Below are 20,000 nucleotides of genomic sequence, written 5' to 3'. Positions count from 1 at the left end.
TCCTTTTCGTCCTCGAAGCGCACGGCGTCATCATCATTGCCGTCGTCATCGACGGTCTGTAGGCACCTTGGTCGAATTGGAAACGAAATGCAACCGGTGTGGCCTATAGGATATGGTTGTTACACAAACCATTCGCTAGCGTGGAGTCGTCCCGTTCGGTGCGCTGTACAATTACGCGAAACGTAGAAACGCAGTTCTTACAAATAGATGGTGATTAATCTTTGGTGGAAAAACAATCCGTTCGTGGGTGAACGTTTTGCCAGCATTGTGGAGGTGATTGTGTTTCCTTTTAAAGAAAAAATGTGCAATTTTATGATGTTTAAGAGCAAAGAAAAATAAAGTGCAAAAAAGTCCTCAAGCGAGTGCGAAAAGAGAGAATAATACAATTTCCATGGTGAATTGATACGTGCAGTTCTGTGTTGTTGTGAGCAGTAGGCCTTGAAGTGACACGAGTGATCATGTCCGCTGCTATGTCGACAGCATTCATGGTGGACAGTATCCTGCAGGATAAGGACTCCCCGACCGAACAAGTGACCCGCTGTACGGAAGGTTCAAGTCCGGTCGGAGTTCCACCCGGTGCCTCCAACGGGGACGCTGGTTCGCTAGCTTCCATCTCGGACAGTGACGAGTTTGACGAGCCCAAAGACTCCAGCAGCCTGTGCGACTCGCCGAAAAGTTTCCACAGCCTGCACCATCACCATAGCCATCTGCATCACCCATCGGGTGATCATCAGCTGCATCTGCATCACCATCATCACCATTTGCTTTCCCAGCATCATCACAATCACCATTCGTCGTCGTACTCGGACGACGAGGTACCGGCGGGACCTCCGTCCATCAATGGTGGCTCGATTGTGAGGAGACCGGCCACATTCCGACCCCATCCGGACGATGGTGGCGTTTCGCTGGTGCAGATGGATTACTGCTGTGCCAAGTGTGGCCACTGTCAGGCGGAACTGAACCCTGGCAGCCGGGCCAGTCCAGCGAGAGCCGGAGATAGGCGGAGTTCGGAGGGGGAGCATAACAACAACAATGGCAGCAGTAAGGAGGAAAGTGTACCGGACGCTGACGGTGGCAGTGAGTACGAGTTTCGGTGCGAAAAGTGCGGGTTCGGGGAGTACGTCATTCCGGGGAAGCAGACAATCCTGAAGGAAAGCAGCAAACCCGTGCTCAAGTTTAGTGTGTCCGCAATTCTGGGCGACAAAAAGGATTGCGTTAAAGTTAGGAATGGTAAGTTGTTACGGGCTGTGCCTGGGAAACGTAGTGGCATGATGTTGTATGTGGAATATCCGTTTGATAAGTGATTGATCATTGATAGACAGTGTTGCCTAAATGAATATCTGAACTTTCCAATCTCCAAATTATTGGAAGCTAAAGTCTTAAGGGTTCTCTAGCTCAAGAGTGCTTTGATTGAGGGAGTTTCATGACTGATCATCTATAATGTTACAATACCTTAATACTTTCAATTAATTCTGTACTAGATTAATAATGTCAAGTCCTAATTCATGAGAATTCATGAAAATTAAAGCATGACCTTCAACCCACAAAATGAAATATCTCTCTTTAATTCTTTCCCTCACCTTGAACACATGTACTGAGCCGTGATGCTACACAGTGTTTAACACAAAAAGCAGATTGTTTCTCGCAGAGCACGATCATCATCAGCCACTAGTTTGATTTTCCACCGGATGTGCCTGAAAAAGACGCATTTCCCGTACCAGTGGTTTCCTCATTGTCCTGTATCCATGGATAGAGCCACGGTCGGCTCCAACTAGAACGCCAGTGATTATAGCAAGCGTGGCATGAGGATATCTCTTTTGTCCCGAAGTGCATCCACATGTGCTGTGGAAATTATCAGACCCGACGGGTGGGTCGATCGAACGCATTATCCGATTGGTGTGGCGTAATTATTATGATCTGATTTCATTTCCCGTCCGTCGTGGACGTGGCGTCTGTGGTCACGTATGTGGATACGGTAAAGGATGCACCTTTGCTTATCCCATCCCAGTGAGCAGCAGTGGCATCACCGTCAGATACGCGTGTAAGCGTAGCTGATGAACAAGCAGCCCAAGCACATACCGGCGCACTACCGTCTGGTCTTGCAACGTTCACGCTCGGAGTACGCACCAACGAGGGAATCCCGATGCGTCTGCATCGGGCTGCATGCGACTGGGGGCCACTACCACCGGTTGCATCACAATTTCAATTATGTCCAACGTTGCTCATTTATCGATGCACTACTGCTTGAGGTACTGGTGACCGCTTCGGACATTCGTCCGGGGACGTTGCACGGGAACAATGAAGCAGTTTATCATCCATGCGGCCCATTGGTGGACAAGCTTCCAGTTGTTCTCCAGCGGTTTTTTTTCTGTCACCCCTGCATCGGCAGAACGCACTCCGAGTTCTCCGGACTCCGGTACGGACGAGAATAATTTATATGCAATTAACACCTCATTTATACAAATAGATGAACACAGCGCACTGCACTGCAGTCGATAATCAGTTGAGTGTGGTGTGGTTTTGACCAACCGGTCAACGTTTTGTGGGATGCCGACAATTGGCGAAACGTCAATTGGTGGTATTGGTTTGATTGGTTCGTTTGATTTTTATCGGTTCTTACTCATTTCCTCAAATGTGTTGCGCATGGAAAATGCACCGATGCGACAATGGAAATCAGAGGTGGAGGCCGGAGGTTCAACATTATGAGCAGAATACTTTGCTGTTGGGGCGGGCATTGGGAGGCTACCGGGGACGCGGGAATGTTGGAAACAAACAGGATACAATCAACGTCATCCGGAATGGATGGTTGACGTAATTCTCGCTTACAGCATTCATAATTGTTTGAATTGTTACATTGCAATAAATATTCTGCTGAGAGAGTAACTTTTATCAGCTTTTCTGAAATATTTTTCAAATTGTAATTAATGATTGATTTAATATTCTTTAAAATCTCCCTAATAACTAAATATTTCAAGTTATTTTATGGACTTCGAATATAAATCTTTTAGATAAAAAGGGTTCTTTTAGACATAAAGGGGGTTGAAAAAGGTTTCAAATGAAATAAAAACAATAGTTTTCCTCCGCTATGTAGCTATAGTATATATGTTTTTAATTAATTAGAAGGTCACATATGTTTCAAAGATAAAAATAATTTTTAGTCTTAAGTTAGTGTTTCATTTAAAACTTATAATGTACTTATATGAACAGTGCTTCTGGTAGTAAGTGCAACGATGATCTTAAGGCAATAGAAACAATATCAAATCTTATATGGAGATGCGTTCGCTCATACGCAGAACTGATCATCTATTAAAATAAAGAATACCCAATCCAGTTGTAGAGATTCATGAAAAAATATTCACATGAAACACCTGTCTTGAAAAATATCAATTCGGAATGAATAAGTTACAATTACTGCCTTGAAGGCCTTTAACCTTAAGGCCTTCAATAGCCTTAACCTCAATTAATGTATCGTATGATTAGTGAAACATAATTATTAATTTACTGAAGAGTTCTTCAAATTCATCTCAAATACAAAAAAAGTGACAGTATGTATAATGCTAGAGCAACTTCGTAGAATTTTTTCAATAACTTTTTTTCTTCTTGGATGTTTGTTATAAAAATAATCAAGCGTAGACGAGCAATAGAGTGAAGTATTTAAACTGCTTATGATGTCTCTGACGGAAAAACACTATTAAATCATACCGTACGGTTCTTATAATAATGTTCGCCAATCGATAAAAATTCATATCCATCACTTACTAGTCCATCAACAAACGATTTTCTCTGCTGCGACCAGCGATCGAACAAACTGTGCTTTTGGAAATCCATCCACCACTCCACCAAAGCCACGTCCATCCAAGCTAAACAAGCCACCAACGCGCTGGCTCAGGCACTCAGGAAATTGATTATGTGCTACCGATAATTTATACCACACTTAGTTCCACCTCCAAGCATCCCGCTCAAACGCCGCACCCGTCTCGGTGTAGCATTAATTTCTTTGCCCAAAAACCCATCAAAAGTGTCACACCGAGCACGGAGCGGTCGGAGGCTGGCGAAAAGCTAATTTATATCGCTTTGATTTTCATCCCAACGCTGGAAAAAGGTGATGATGTTGGACTGGCTGGCTTTTGGTTTGCTTTCTTTTTCACTTCACGCCAAACAATTTGCTTTGGGCGCAAGGAGATTTCGGCCTTCGTGGGGTTTGGGGGTAAATATGGATTCAATGATTCTTATGCGCTCGTTTATGATTATGAACGTCTGCAAGTGACAACCGACGAGGGACGGTCGAGATCGATTTTCACACACAAAGGCGAAGGAAACGCGGGGAAGAGCAGGAAAACCGACCATCATCATCTTCGAAGCTGGCAGTTTTCGCTGATGGTGTGTACCTTCCATGTTGGGTGCCTAGCGTTTCCGTTGGTCCTGGTAGGCTTTGCGGACGTTTTTCCGGACGTCGTACGGAAATGTGTTACATGTGTCCTTAGACGTGATGCTTGGTGCTGTTCTGGTTTTTGCACAGTGTGCGCGGGCACATGAAATTATAAACACATCTAGCGACGAAACCCGATGACCACATAATGGCTTCGTCCGAAATTGAGTCCGTCTGGCACGGACCGATTCGAAGCGAAAGGGGCTACCGAAAAGGTCGAAAAATTGCTCACTTCTTGGACCCAAAAAATCCACACCCACAGTCGCCGGGGCTTAAGAAGCAACTCTAGGGCACGGTATTTAACGTGCCGCGCTGGGGTTGCAGAAAGGCAAAGGCGGTAGAAAATCACATCCGGCGTATGAACATGTTCGCACTGCTAACGAGCTGTGTGTTTCCCCCCCCCTGAATTTTCCTCGCACGGGACCCCTTCGAGAGGTTTCTCGTTCGTTCCTCATGTGCCCGGCACCACGACACGAACACGATGCCAATTTCATCGACAACTCAACTTTCCCGCCATGGACGCGTCGAACGATCCTCTAAGTGAGCTGCCAGCTGACGCAAATTATATTATTTTCCACCCTTGACGACAACGGGCGCCGCCCGGTGCTGGGTTTCGGTCGGAAATAAGGGAAATCTTTGCCACCGTTGGTCGTTTGTTTTCGGCACTCTCGGTGTGTTTGCTTTTTTCTTCTACCTTCTCCTTTTGCTGGCAGGCAACCGAAAAAGGAAGCTCACAGAATTTCCCAAACCCAGCCACCCAGGGGGATTTGTGGGATCGAACGCATACGGCACAGGGTGGCGGGACCGACGCGTTACGGAGTAAGGGTTTGACTTTATGTCTTTTGGACTAGCGCTGCGGTGGAGAATGGGCAAGCGACTAAAGCCGATTTTGTGGAGTCGAAATCTGGTACAGTTTACGTGCTAAGTGTTTTTCTCGTTTAACTCAATTTAGGACGAGCATATGTTCCACCCCAGCCAAAATCTCGATGGTGGAAGCATCCTTCCACTTCGGTTCCCCATCCCGTCGATGTGTGCGCAAATAGAGAATTTGGTTTGAATATTTGAAGCCAACGGGAAGAAACTTAAAGCGGAAAACTTGGCAATGGCGGTAATGATTACGACGATCGTTGTTCCTCCCTCTCCGTTTACTACTATCTCTCTCACTTGCAGTCACTTTTGTCACACAATAACGTAGAAAAGTGCGCGGAACCATTTTTCCCGAGCACCGAGATCGATATTTGGACGAGACACAACACCGCTGGAAAATGGGAAAAGTTTCATCTTGCCGAATGAAAAGTTTTTTTTCCGTCACGAAACAAAATGACAATATACATTCAAGATTTCCTTTAGCTGAGGGGCCCGGGGGCTCGAGAAAAGTTTTCCTCCCAGCCGAGAGATTTAAATGAGTAAATGATCTGTTTATGACTGTTTGCAAAGCTGTATCAGTGTATCAACATTTACCGTGCCCAAAACATTGCAGCAAATAAAATACGGATTGTTTCGGAACACCAAAGCAGCGCATTAAAGTGTACGATCAGCGCCTTTAAAACTAAATCCTCCCGGCGTGGCAAAACGCGACCGCGCGTAAAGTGATTTAAATGATTCAATTTATCCAAACCTCCGACCAAGCTCGAAACCGAGCCCACCGTCCAGTTGTTGCGGTTTTTGCATCCGATTATTTACGGTGGTGTAAAAAGAGGAATCAAAACCAATGCTTGTAAATGCCCATTTGATGGAATGCTGATATGGGAGTGATAAAAACCGACCGTAACTGCTGGAGGATGAGGTGTTGATGCTCCCGGTTCGAGCCTACATGATTGTAATGAATATTTATAACGTGGCCGCATGTCCCTCGGGACAGTATGACATGGAGCAAAAATAATTCATTTAAATTGTTCTCTACTCGGGTTTTATTAAAAAAAAGTAACTGTTTTCCAAAGCTCTTATTGTTTTTTTTTTGGGCTTTGCTTTTGATAGCATTTTTGATGGATTTTTAAGAGACTTTTGTAGGTTTTGTTTGTTTTTTTTTTGTGTCATTCATGTTTTAATTTGCTTTTGCCATTTTTTATATGTTCTTGTTTATGTTATACGTTTATATTGTTTTACTCTTTACTATTTATGTTTTTTTTTTGTTTTTAAGTTTAATGGTATGTTTTTTTCAATTATTTTTGTCTTCTTTCCTTCGCTTTGGTTGTTTTCATGCTGCTTTGTATTTTGTATTACAATAACAACTTCAACTTCTAACGAGATTTTAATTTTGTTCATTTTGTTTGAATACATTTTAGTTTTTTACCAATTTTTTAAACAATTAATACATTGAAAGGATCTCATTTTACTTTTGTCCTCGTTAGCTAACCCCTTACTACGAACGATTCTGGAAGCTCTCCAGGCTGCGGCATTTGTTGTACACGTGAACCAGAGCACACAAAAAAACCAGAACAACACTTTGAATGATGTTCTCCGAAGTGGGTAACATGGGTTGTTTTTTTGGGTTGTAATTTTTTCGCCAAAAGTCATCACATTCCACCGCCCATTCCCCGTAGCTCGGCAACCAATTGGGCAACAATGGGTAGTTATGTAGGCTGTTGAAGCGTGTTGTTTGGCTGCGATGCGATGCATATAAATTATATCACTGTAATTTGTTATTGTAATACACGCCGGTCACCGGGCCGGATGGGCCGGTGGAAATGGGAAAATGTGAAGCACATACATTCCACGGCAACAGTGTGGTTTTTTGGGGAGAAATGAAGACTTCACACCGGGTTTAAAGGGGTAAAGAGAAGGGGGAGCGAACCGGGAACGTGCTGTCAATTTGGTCCACGAATGAGACGCCATTTATATTGTCCACCGGAAAAGGGGAGCTGGGAGGGGTGTTTCCGCACACAAAATGTCTCGTTGTGTAGTTTGTGGTCAACCAGCGATAAAAACACGGAAATGATGTGCTTAATTAATTGCATATTAATTATGCTATGAATGTGCAAACATTATGCTGGCACGATGTTGAAGTGCATTATGTGCTTAAGTTAAGGATGGAGGACTCCCCCATTTGGAGTCAAGTTTCCATGTTCGGATTGACGTCAGAGAGTGGTTGACATTAGTTCTTGTTGGGCAGAATTTTGGGGAATTTGTAGATTATTTCTAAAACTTGCTTAAGCGACGCACGGACAGGTTCTGAGCATGCGAAGGTCTTTCCCTTATTCATGGCGACTAAAACGGTCAAGTAAATCATACCTGCAGTACTTCAATTTATCATTCAGTGGGATTAAAATAACAATTTCCTGTAGGCTGTACAGACACAAAGTAATGCTCGATTATATTGTGCCAGCATAAAAAAAAAACATAAAAATGGGGCGTTTATCAATTGATCATATAACTGCTTTTAATCACCTCGACACGCCACATTGACAGTTTGGTCTTCGATGGTTCCGTCGGTTAGTCTTTTAGCCCTCCGTCGTTCGACACTTTCGCCACGCCTTCCCGTGCGTCTGAGAGGATATTTTTTTGTTGCGTAAATCAGTAAAAACACTAACGAACGCTGAAGAACAATAAAAAATATGCCACGCACACGGCCCATCAAACAACAATAATCGTTAAATCGTTGGAAAATGTGCAATAAACCGAAGGTGCGGAAGTGGTATGTACCGTTCCTGTCGGTCGGTCGCCACCACCAAACATTTGATTGAAGACCCTTTCAGGGCCGTCGCTGAGCCAGGCGGGATCATCGATCGAACCGAAGCGTGCAGTGCCGTACCCGCCCCGGTGCGACCAACACACCGTCGGTTAATAGCGGGCTCTAAACGACCCGAACCGTACTGATCGTACAATAATAACATTTCAGCAGCCCAGCAACATCCTCCTGCTGGTATTTGCCCGCAGACCGAGGAAAAACACGCATCCCATGGCGGCAGAAAGAAAATCCCTTTCGGGGTTTCGCTGCCGTCGGAGGGTGAATACAGCTGGAAAGGACAACAACTCACCGATGGTGTGCGTCTATTGGCATCGAGCAACGATTGGCAATGTTTCCGGGCAATAGAGACAATAATTTAAACATGATTATAATCCAATGTTTTTACAGCCCAGCTCAACCTCCCGGCGGGTTGTTCCGCTGGTTACACTCACTTACTTTTATCAGTGGCAGTTCGGGTTTGTGTCTAAGTTCTCGGTACGATCGTTAGCCAGCAAACCCTGGCTTCACCTGGCCATGGTGGCTTTTGTTTTTGTTACAGATTAGGACCAGATGATGATGGAAAATTGAGCAACTTCGGTACCATCGGGCACAGGAGTTGACGCTTGGCGGAGAAAAAGGTTCTCTAACGGGTTTTTTTTTCTATTGTGCAGTATTGTGTGATCGGTTGGTGCCTACAAAAGTGGTCTAAATGCGGTATTTTGAATGCTTTGTATGTGAGTTAAAATACAACGACATGGAAAAATGCCTGTTTTCTTGAATATGGGAAAGAGGTCATGCTCATTATTTACACAATATTTAGATCAAGTAATCATATTCTTTATAGTTATCACTGTATTTACAAACAATTCTATCGAGATTTGAATCCAGACATTGAGCAGCAATAATTAGAACAGCCTCAGATTTATTTCAAATGTCAGAATTTTATGTCTTGCCCTGCCTGTCTAAAGTATAATCTACTCTTGAATGGTCCAAGTTATTTTCTCTTTGTACTTTGGAGGTCTATTAGAGACCTTCTAATCTTTACAAGTCCAATCTGTGACTTCTCCAATTATACTTCATGTGGTTTAAGCAGGATGAACCATTTACTCACGTATTTAGCTCGTTTGTTCAGCCTTTAATGACACAAATATGACAAGAAAACTCTAAAGCAAGTATGAAATCAAATCCAAAAATATCTCCCAATGCGTGTCAGTCCTCTTCAAACATTGCACCCCGGTTTAGAGGCAATTTAAAAAAAAAAAAAGCTGACACAATCCTGAAGCGTTCATTTTGTATTTGAAACATGTTAATTTCTTCTCGCCCATCCCCGCAAGTTCCCGAGATGCCGCCACTTCGCATCCTGTTTGACAGCAACGCTCAAGGCAATAGGAGCGAAACGATCGTTCGGCACGATTCCAGTGCTCCATATCGGTTTCCAAACACGGGGTGAAAGTTATCCGACAATGTTTCCAACAAATCATCTGCCGACGTCAGCCTCGAAACATCACCTTTTGATGGAATAGTCAGGGCACTGGCAGGCAGGTTTGTTAACTGCCTCAAACCTAACAGTTGGGTTTTTGGGAGGAAATTTAGCGTAACATGCAATAACAAAGGTTTGTTGGATGGGAGCAGCATGTCAGCGCTATCCATCTGTAACTGTCGGTGGACGGAGAACATCCTGCCGGGGTGTAAGTGTTGAAAGGATTAGGAAGAAAACTTGGAGGTGCTCCGACCGTGCGAAGTGGATAATTGGAATGTTTGCCAACAAAACAAACTCCACCTTCTTGGAACACACGCCAACCAATGGAAATGCTGCCCAGTGTGTTGCGCGTTGATGGAGTCCCGAAAGATATGAGCATATCAAATTCATAATCTACCCATACGAGTGCGAATCACACGCACGTGCAAAGGAGAGTTCTTGACAAACTCACGCCACGCAAGCCGTATCTTCGAGCGTGTCTCCTAAGAATGGGGAAGCAATTGCGTTGCTTCGTCGCTTCCCATCGGCGGAACGGGTTGTCGTGGACGGCTAAGACGGATATGAGGTCTTCCGTCAGGTTTTAGCGCGTCCCCGACAAGGTGTTAACGCGGAAGTTTTTATGTGAAAACTTTGCGCCAACCGTTAACGTGTCGCGTCGCGCACCCAACGGACTCGTAAAAGGTGGACGTTAAGCAAACCGGAGCAGCAGTTACCTTCTAGAAGTACAGCTGCACATGGTCACCGAGACATGTGGGATAGTTAAGATTCGGGCATACACAACATGCGAAACATTTCCGGAAACATTTAGCGCAATGGTGGCAAATTTGGGGCACAAAAAAAATCTAAAGCACCGAGCAGATGTGTGTCACATTTGTAAGGGGAATTAATTTCAGTACAAACAACTCGGGGATTTCCTGCATGAAGTTGTTATGAACGTTATGAACCGGCGGAGATTTCAACGCACTTTGAACTTGGTGCGAGGTGCTCGTTACCGGTTCGTAGGTTAAATTAGTCCACCAAGCAATCTTCTAGAATCGTTTATGAACCAACGGAATGGGACCTCATCGTGTATCGTACGCTTTGCTTCCTTTGCAGAATTTATTCAACCACAGCACCTTTGGCCTTACATTCAGCAGAACCTGATCCAACAGAACCACTTAGCGAACCCGGCCTTCCTGGGTGCCCATCCGCACCACCCGCATCATCCACACCAGCAGCATCCCCATCATCACCATCATCATCCTCACCACCCGCATCATCACCAGGCTGGCCCACCTCATCCACTGTCGCCTCATCACCCGCAACAGCAGCAGCAGCAGCAGCATCTTACCGTCGGACCGAACGGCAGTCCGACCGGGCATCCGGTCAACAGCAATGGGGCCCATCCGCATCACCTGAACAATAGCAGCAGTAACAGTGCGAGCGAGTCTGGCAGCCTACCGAACAGCCCGGACCTGCAGGAACCGTCCGCCCAGGTGGTGGTGGCACTTCAACAGCCGAGAGATAATAAAATCATTGCGAAACCACTTCCGAGCCGACCGACACCGTTCCTGCACCACAGCCTCAACCATCCGCATCTGCACTCGCTGCTGGCCCACTGTCGCAATCCCTACATACCGGGTAAGTAGTTTAAGCGGATCGCACCTTACCAAACGCGTCCCATCTTACCGAGATCGTCTTCTTGCAGGTGGACCACAGGTTTTCCCACTACCGCCGGGGCAAGGTTTTCCGTGGGCACACTCCACCCGAGGGAAACCCCGGCGGGGGATGATGCGTCGGGCAGTATTTTCCGGTAAGTTACAGTCACCGTCGGACGGGAAAGCGCAACTTTCAAACTTTCGAACCTTCGTTCACAGACTCCCAGCGGAAAGGGCTGGAAAAGCGATTTCAGCTGCAGAAGTACATCAGCAAACCGGATCGGAAGAAGCTCGCGGAACGGCTCGGTCTTAAGGACTCTCAGGTAAGCAGGTGGATCATGATTTATTCATGCCGGTGGTTGGTCTCGCCGGACTGCCCCACTGCTGGACGGGCCCATATTAGTAAACCACAAATAATGGGACATTTTAGCAAATCACATCATATTCGATGATGGGAAATTTAAGGCCACTTTTCTTGCTTAGGGAAACAGTTTGCTCCGTACACAGTTTTAAGCTCCGCCCTGGTAGAAATCCGAGATGGAGAGGCGACAAAAAAAAAAAACAGCTCCAAATCTACGCACGAAAAAAGAAAGATGGTAGAATGGAGGTAAAAGCGGGCGCCTCGTTATGTACTGTGGAGATGAGTCTTGGGAAAATTTTCGTATAAAAGTTTTTCAGATGAAAAAAAAAGAATGAAGCCAGAAGCAAGCGAGATAAAGAGCGTGCAATGGTTTCGAGGTAGAAAGGGACGAAAAGCCATTTTTCAGCTCCATTTCCACACACCATTCAAATGCGCAGACGCCTACGTAGGAGGGAAAATCGTGGGACCGCTATTCGTCTTTTATGCTCTCTCGCTCCCCACGAAAACCCTGACGAAACACACCGAAAAGGAGTTGCTGATCGTTGTAGTTGCTGTTGTGTGCAGGAGTTTTCAGGGTAAAACTTTGAACCTTCCAATGGAGAAAAGTTTGACCGAAAAAATGGTGGAGTTTTGTGTTCTGTGGGTATCGCTATCGGTCTCCAACTTGAACGGCGCACTGATTAATGGTCAAAGGCAAAGGTTCGTGTTCGGTTGTTAATGGGTTTTTATCGCCATCGCAGTAGGCGGTGTGGTAGGTAATTAAATGAACTATTTTTGAAAGATTCAATTTGGTTGTAAATAAAATATTTAAATAACAATAATCAATATCGAGCTCTCGATTTCTCGATGAGATTCTCCTCCAGACGAAGCACGTTGCATGATTAATGATTTTCACCGTTGATTTCGGTGGCCACTTTTCTCTCCCCGAGTCTGCTAAAGACTTTGCTGAAAAATGGACCACCTTCAAGGAAAGTCCCAGCGTGACCACATTCACGAAGGAAAATCTATTCCGCCTTTTTTTGCTTCTGCATCAGCCCACAAACCCTAACACTGCTTTCCCGTGCGCCTCCCGATGATAATCTGCACCGTAATTCGGTTGGCACTCGACTGGAAAAAGACCAGAAAACCAAAAGCCATTAACTTCATGCACCGAAACCCAACACGGCTGTGAAAACCGGTGGAAGGAACCGAAATTGAAAAGTTTTGCCCTGGCGTGGTGTGGAAACAGGGAAACCCTGGTGGAAGCGGGGGGTGGTGGGACAACAACAGCAACAACAACAAAAAAAAAACAATCAACCAGTGTACGACATGACAAATAAAGAAGCGATTATTTCCTACTTCGCTTGCCTGCAAGCAGGATAAATCTCACTGTGTCCGCACAAAAAGCAGGGACGATTTTCTTCTCCTTTTTTCCCGTTTTGTTTTGGGCCGGTTTGCTCACACGTATAGTCCATGTGCATGCACACACATACAAGCCGTGCGCACGCTTCCGAAGACTCACACACTCGTGAGCACTCCGCGTCTGGAGATGACATTTTTCCAACTTTGATAATGCTTTTCCGTTTTTTCTTGTATTCCTTCGCCGCTTGGGTGGCGAACACTAACCCCCTTTTTGGGCGGAACGCTCGCAGAAGAAAAACCCGCACGGTACGAGTCCTTATGTGCTTGAGCAGGCTCAGAGAATAGCAAGCGGGAAAATTGATTTAATCCGATTGTTATCGGATAGAAGCGTAATGAATATTTTCCGCAACCATTTCCTTCCAGTCAGATTGTTCTCTTTTGCTCTCTCTCTCTCTCTTTTTATCTCTCCGGTTCGATTGCATTGTGTGTGAGTGCGAAGAGGAATGATCGCTCGTGAGCCCGTTTTCTCTCACTATGTGCTCACTGTTAGTGAGTAAAGGGGTGGCAAAGAAGATGAGGGTGGAAAATGAAATAATCTCATTGATGATCATGATCCGTGAAATGATTCCAGAAATTACGTTCCGTTTTTTTTTTCTTCAGCGCCGTGTGATTTTCTTCCACTGGAAAAAAAACAACTTCTCTTTTCGATAAAAGGAAGATGAAGGAATGTTTCAATAAATTCATGAATATCTGCCCTTCCGGCCATTAGGGGAAGGGCCCTGGGGCTCTGGCAATGGTGCCGGTTGTGGAGCAACGGAAATTATTCGTTCATTAATTTTTCAATCTTTATCGCTTTATCGGTCCTCATGGCCTTTCCGGTTAGGGGTTGAAAGTTTCCTTATCTAAGGAATGGGAAATTCTTTTAAATAATTATTAGTGGAAATAGTTTTTTTTATTAAATCGGTAGAGGTTGAATTTGGTTTCATTATCACTACGGAAGAAGTAAATATTTGAATTTACGATAAAGAATTGAATTTAACATTGTAGTAAAGTATGCTTTGTATGCAAACAATTAAGAAATAAGATCCGTTTTAGTTTTTAAAACTTATCTTATTTTTAAAATATATTGGAAACACTTTGATAAAAATATTATCATACCAAGAAATTCATGTTTGAAATATTTATGATATACTTTTTGAAGAGTTCCCGGAAAAATTTCGTACACTTTTGTTGAATTATTGAAAAGATCTCTTTAATAGTGTACGATTATGGTGTATTTGCTTCGTTTGGCTTCTTCACGAGCGAGTAATCTTAATCCTCTATCTATTATAAGGTAAAGTTCAACCGCAACCAACAATAAAGCAAGTGATTGTCGATTAACACACCACTGGCGAATATCTTGATAACAAACATCGGTCTGCCCTGGAGACAGATTAGCCACTCCCAATGTCCTGATCGACAGCATACGTTTCTGGCATAACAAATTTATGCTTAATGGACCATTTCCATACGCAATACGTTGCCGCACGTGGCGGCAAAAGAGCCGCTTGCTGGAAATCTGTACCGCAAACCAAGCAATGAAAACAACAGGACAGGGAAGGAAAAGCCAACAACAACAAAAAAAAGGAGAAAACAACCACAAACGTCTGTCTGGATGAGGATAAGCATCACTGCAATTGATTACCACCCTCGGCAATGGCAGCGAGGGTTGAGAATTCTCAAATATTTACTTGTCATTGCCGTCGGGCGACGACGTTCCGCCTGTTCGGTTCCGATTGTTATCCACAACACCCTTGCAAGCGAGTGGTTAGAATTTTCACCACCTTACCCAGGGGGGGTGTTATGCGATGTGTGTGCGTGTTTATTTACAATAGTAAGCCCTGGCGGAATGGTTTAGTGTTGAAGGTTTGCAATGTAAATTTGACGAGCGGTAAAGTGCTCCCGAGATTATCTGATTATCCTTTTTCGAGTGGAAGTTCCTTAGCCTGCCCGTACCTTGTTCCTGCGATCCCTGTGGGAAACGGATTGCTCCGTGCGTCGTTAACGCCGTCCCGTTGATGCAATGATTGATTGGCTGGAAAGAAACCGCTGCAGAAGCGCACCGAATTGCAACACAGTCCCAGCAACCCGGGTGACTCCGTGGAACGAATGTAATTGATTTTCTCATTGCCTTGGCGATGACAAATGAGACCACAAGGTGCTGTGACATGAAAAAAGGACTCGGGATGCAGCTGAACGGAGCCCGTGCTCCTTCATTCACTTGGTGGGCTCGATAACCACGATGACACTGCAACGGGACATCCTTTTTTCCTCGGTCTCACTCCACACGATGCTTCGGTTCCACGTTGTCTCTGGGTGGAAAAATGTCATGTCATCGGATGAAAGGGGCATCACATCACTAAACAAAACATTAAACTTTGTCCAAATTCATCGATCACATTTGCACACTGCGGTGCAGAGAATTCACGTCTTCACGGTTACGTCACGGTTGGAAAGTGTTGTAATTGGGCAGTTGAGCGTTACCATTTTGTCACACATTTTATTCCAGCCGGATGCGTTTGAATGCCGGCGGAGGTAATGCTAGCAGTTGAACAGGATGGATGAGAAATTGAGATGTACATGGACTGAAGTGTCATCGCTATTATTTTGACTAGTACAAAAGAAACAGCATCATTTACAGAGGATGTAACACTAATTCTTCGTTGGTATTTCAGAATAGGAGATCTTCTACTTTAATACGCTTTACTCTGGAATTCTTTATACTGGAGACTACTTGGATGAAATACTACCGACGGAGATACCTTGAGAATTCTTGTCGCTTGTCCAACACATATCCACTGTCTATCACTCTGCTGTGTCCAAGACATACCTCAGAAGGTCCTCAATAGTGAGTCTTGAAGACACTAGAATAAACTTCAGCACAGGGGCATAAGCAACATCATACAGGAGAGGATCGTCCACTATTCCGGGGGGAGCCTCGAGAAGTAAGGAGTCCCGTGCACATATAATACCTGAAGAACCTGCTCCAACCTCCAAGTCCTAAGAGCCATTGGGCTTGGAGCCTTTAAGGAGCTCCAGATATCCATTTGTTAATAGCTATTTCTAGTGAGATTTCATTCCAATTGGCTATCTACGAGATCAACCTATTTAAGATATAGAGACTAATAAGAGTTCTACCTTACTCACCACGCCATTCACCCGATGTAATCATGATGTGATCTTCAGTTTTTCTAAAAAAAACCCCAAATCCATCTTCCAAACAGAAAAAAAATCCCTTAATCCATGTGCGCAACAAGATCGCTATTAGACACAAATTTCTCCCCCAAACGACCAGTTTCATGGTTCGGCTTCCTGCAAAGCAAACATAGCCATCCACCCATCGAGCATCATTAATTGTGACGCATCATACCTCCTACGAAACCTACCGACAGCGTCCGCATGAAGTGGAAAGTTTGCGAGCGGTTGATTCGTTGTACAGTTTGTCAAACCAATCACGGTGAAATCGGTACAGCATTTGCGTCAACTTGCGATTGTCGGGCTGGCGTCTCAAGGGGGCTTAAAGGAGGTCCGCATGACGTAGAACCGCACCGTCCGAGTTCATCGCCCAACGCAACGAACTCCAACGCAAGAGAGTTATGAGGCTGTGCTTGCTCGGATGCTGGCTGATTAAATCATTCTTAATCGATGTGGGAAGGGCTTAAGTATCGAATTGGTTGTTAATTAAATAACACAAATAATTCTCACGCTTTTAACAGTTTCGTCAAAACAAAACGTAACATGCGAAGAAGCGATTGACGAGGTGTTAAGAGACTTTGGGTGTTTAACTGCTGCTGTATTTATTTGAAGAAAAGGACTTTGTTTAAGTCCGTTCGTTTGCTGTAAGTTTTCCACAGTCTGTGAATTGTCCTGTAAGATCAGAACGGTAGAAAACTCTTCGAACAAATCCACCCTGAACGAGGGTCATTAGTGAACCGAATGGACAAATATAATCTAAGCTCTCGCTTATGATGCTCGCCCTACTACGCCGCCGGTCGGTCTGTTTCGTTTACCGGCGCCTAGTCCACAACGAGCAACCCCCGCCACAACGGGGGATGATGCCCTTGGGAACGGACTCTGGTGACGGTGCTCCGGAAAGCGTAATTGTCACCCGGAAAAGTGTCTGCCGATGACAGTTACGAGAAAAGGCGGGAATGTATTGCTTTGAATTATATGCGGCACGCACGCATTTACACCTCGCGCGTATCCAGCGCCCTGAAATTTCCGTTTTTGGATTTGCAAACTCGCCCACCCCACCCCGACCCGGGTGTAGTAAAAGTGTCGCCCCTGCCCGTCGGGATGGTGTACTGGGCCCACTGGGGACAAAACACCACCACGTTGTGCCATGACTCTCTCGTTCCAGTCGCTCGGCCTGTGCGGAAGCAGCATCGTTTGTGCCCGAAGCCTTTTTCACCACCGGCCACCAGGAGCGGTAGTAGTGGGCATGTTTTTCTACACTGTATCCGTTCGCACCTCGAGGACCGAACCGTTTGCTGGGAGTTTTGCCAGGCCGCTGTCCGGCTGGTACGGGGTTTGTCTTTGCACTGTCGTTGTCGTTTAGCTTGCGTGCGAACGGCGCGCTGGGAAGCTTCTTCTCGGAGGCCGGCGTGGGATCCACGGGATTTCCGGATCTGTTTATGAGTAATTGCAATTTCCTGCACCCCTTTTGCTTGCAACCATGTCGCTGACTTTTCGATGCAAACAGTTTTCGGGTGCGAACATTTGTGTTACAAAGTGTAAGATAGCCGAACGCTGTCGACATAGTCATAGAGGGTAGGTTGTGTGTGTGTGTGTGTGGGAGTTTTTTCTATATATTTATCATCCACCACAACCGAAGGATAACATTTTAGTACACAGTATTGCTGCACTAAAGTGTCTCGCCAACACGTGGCCGAGAACGAAGCGAACGATGAGAAGAAAACGGCTTTGGAGTGAGTAGAACTTGGGAAAAAAACAATCGATAAACGCCAGATACACACCCAAACCTCTCCGTTCTGCCCTTAAATGTGCAAAAGTTTCAAGTATGCACCCGCATGTGTGTGTGTGTGTTGGTGTGCGGAAACCGAACCCATCATCCCCATCCCGGCCGGAGTTTGATTTTGACGTTTTGCACGGGGCAACTCTTGATTGAATTTCTAGCAAAAATGTAAACGGACGGCAGCAGCCCAGCGCCTTCCCATGTGCCCATTAATGGAGCGAACAAATAAAACCTGGCAGCAGACCGAGCATCGGTAGAACGTTCGGTTACAGTGCCGCATGAAATTTGAGCGCGGTTAAATAAAAGCGAAAGAAATGTGGAAACAACGAATCCGTTACCACAAATGTGCAATTTGCGAGTGTCGACGATGCGGTGTGGAGGACCGTTGGAGGAAGGGTTTTTGGGGGTTAGCACACAAATTGCCAAGTAATTTGATGACCTATGGGAAACGGTCGATAATGGCAAAGTCAAATACACTTAAAGCGCACCTACACACACACACATAATCTCAGCTCACGGGTTGATAACTTTGTCTACGGGAAGGACACTGTGGAATAGTTAGGGTTTGATCTAATTTGTTCTTTGTGGAGTGACTTTGATGGATAGAGCAACAAGAAGAATATGGAATGATGGTTTTTGATGCTTATTTAATATGATTTCAAAGTAGAATCTCATTATTCTATTCCTTTAAGTTGGGTAAACAACTAAATAGTTTACTTGTGTATTCCGCCAGAGGGCAGAGTGGAGTCTTCCAGAGTCTTCACATCCAAGAAGAAGGCAATGAAGAAGAAGAAAAATAAGAAGAAGAGGAAGAAGAATAAGGGAAAGAATACGAAGAAGAAGAATAAAATACAGAAGAAGAAGGAGAAGAAGAAGAGGAAGAAGAAGAAAAGGAAGACGGGGAAAAAGTAGCAGGAGAAGAGGAAGAAATTGATCCTCAACGCTATTTGTATAAGGTCATGTGAGGCACAGCTCAGAAGTTCTACCAAACTTACTTATCGCGGTCTTGGGCTGGTGGTGGAGTCCTCTCATAGTCGTGCCCTTTTGAAATTTTGAAGAAGTTTCTAGGTTATGACACTACTCAACAACGCACCTTAAATTAAATCTTTCACAACTCTTCTCTCTCACTGCTTAAACAGGTGAAAATATGGTTTCAGAACCGACGCATGAAGTGGCGCAACTCGAAGGAACGCGAGCTGCTAGCGAATGGCGGCTCCCGGGATCAAACACTCCCGAACAAAAACAATCCCAACCCGGACCTATCGGATGCGCGTACCGACCGACAGACTTCGCTTTCGCCTCCCCCACCCGGATCGCCGCCACAAGGCTCAACCCCGCTAGATAGTCAACCACCGCCGCCCGCACATCCACCCCCATCGACAACCCCATCAGGCTCACCCAAACCCGCCCCGCCACCAATGCTTACCTTCAAGTCCAAATTTGAGCTGCTGAAACCATCCGCCGTCGCCGGATCGGGGGGAGATTTTAAGTTCGATTTTGAGGAGCAACCACAGGGAAATCGTTCGACCGGTGGTACTGGAGGACATTTCCCGATGGGTGGATTCTACCCACCGCTCGGAGGGGAACGGGGTGACTCGGCCGCTGTTGGAGGTTCGGGACGCTCGAACAGTAGCGCGTCGTCGGATCTACAGACGGGACCGACGCCCATGTATTACGATGAGTACGAATCGGCCGGCGACTCGGATGACAGCGACGAGGAAATCAATGTCACGTGACCTGATACAAGTGACGATGAGCTAACGATCGATTGTGAGAAGATGTAAATAGAAGGAAAGAATTTGCATAAAATGTACGAGTTGTGGTGGAGTATCATAAGAAAACTAACGAGTGCAGGGTTTTGCAAGGCCAGAGGCAGCGAAGGTGCCTGGACGTAGGCGGGAATCTGTCAGCCGTAACTAAGAACCAGTCTTGTAGTTACTAAGTATTTATTGCGACCCTTAAACAAATTGTACATGGTTTAAAACTTCTTTCAACCAATTCAATCAATCACAGCATACGATTCGGTGGTCGGTGGATTGCCGATGGAAAGAATACACAGTCAAATATATGT

The 20,000-nt window shown here is 45.3% G+C and overlaps 1 protein-coding gene across 1 annotated transcript; it reads left to right on the top strand.

The window, feature by feature from the left end:
* Positions 1 to 458: 458 nt before the first annotated feature.
* Positions 459 to 19,665, top strand: LOC128713473 (protein tweety). Its single transcript, XM_053808332.1, has 5 exons — positions 459 to 1,230; positions 10,672 to 11,196; positions 11,264 to 11,368; positions 11,433 to 11,536; positions 19,069 to 19,665. Exons 1-5 carry the CDS (start codon positions 459 to 461, stop codon positions 19,663 to 19,665), a joined length of 2,103 nt encoding a protein of 700 aa, XP_053664307.1.
* The last annotated feature ends 335 nt before the right edge of the window (positions 19,666 to 20,000 follow it).

The sequence above is a fragment of the Anopheles marshallii genome, chromosome 3 (assembly GCF_943734725.1).
Source record: "Anopheles marshallii chromosome 3, idAnoMarsDA_429_01, whole genome shotgun sequence".
NCBI lineage: Eukaryota > Metazoa > Arthropoda > Insecta > Diptera > Culicidae > Anopheles > Anopheles marshallii.
This window is presented reverse-complemented; position numbering and strand designations above follow the sequence as displayed.

Bases quoted from the DNA above. Each gene is read 5' to 3' on its own strand.
- LOC128713473 (XM_053808332.1), top strand. From the start codon at position 459: ATGTCCGCTGCTATGTCGACAGCATTCATGGTGGACAGTATCCTGCAG. The intron at 1,231-10,671 runs GTAAGTTGTTAC...CTTCCTTTGCAG, and splicing joins TTGCGTTAAAGTTAGGAATG to AATTTATTCAACCACAGCAC. The intron at 11,369-11,432 runs GTAAGTTACAGT...CTTCGTTCACAG, and splicing joins GCGTCGGGCAGTATTTTCCG to ACTCCCAGCGGAAAGGGCTG.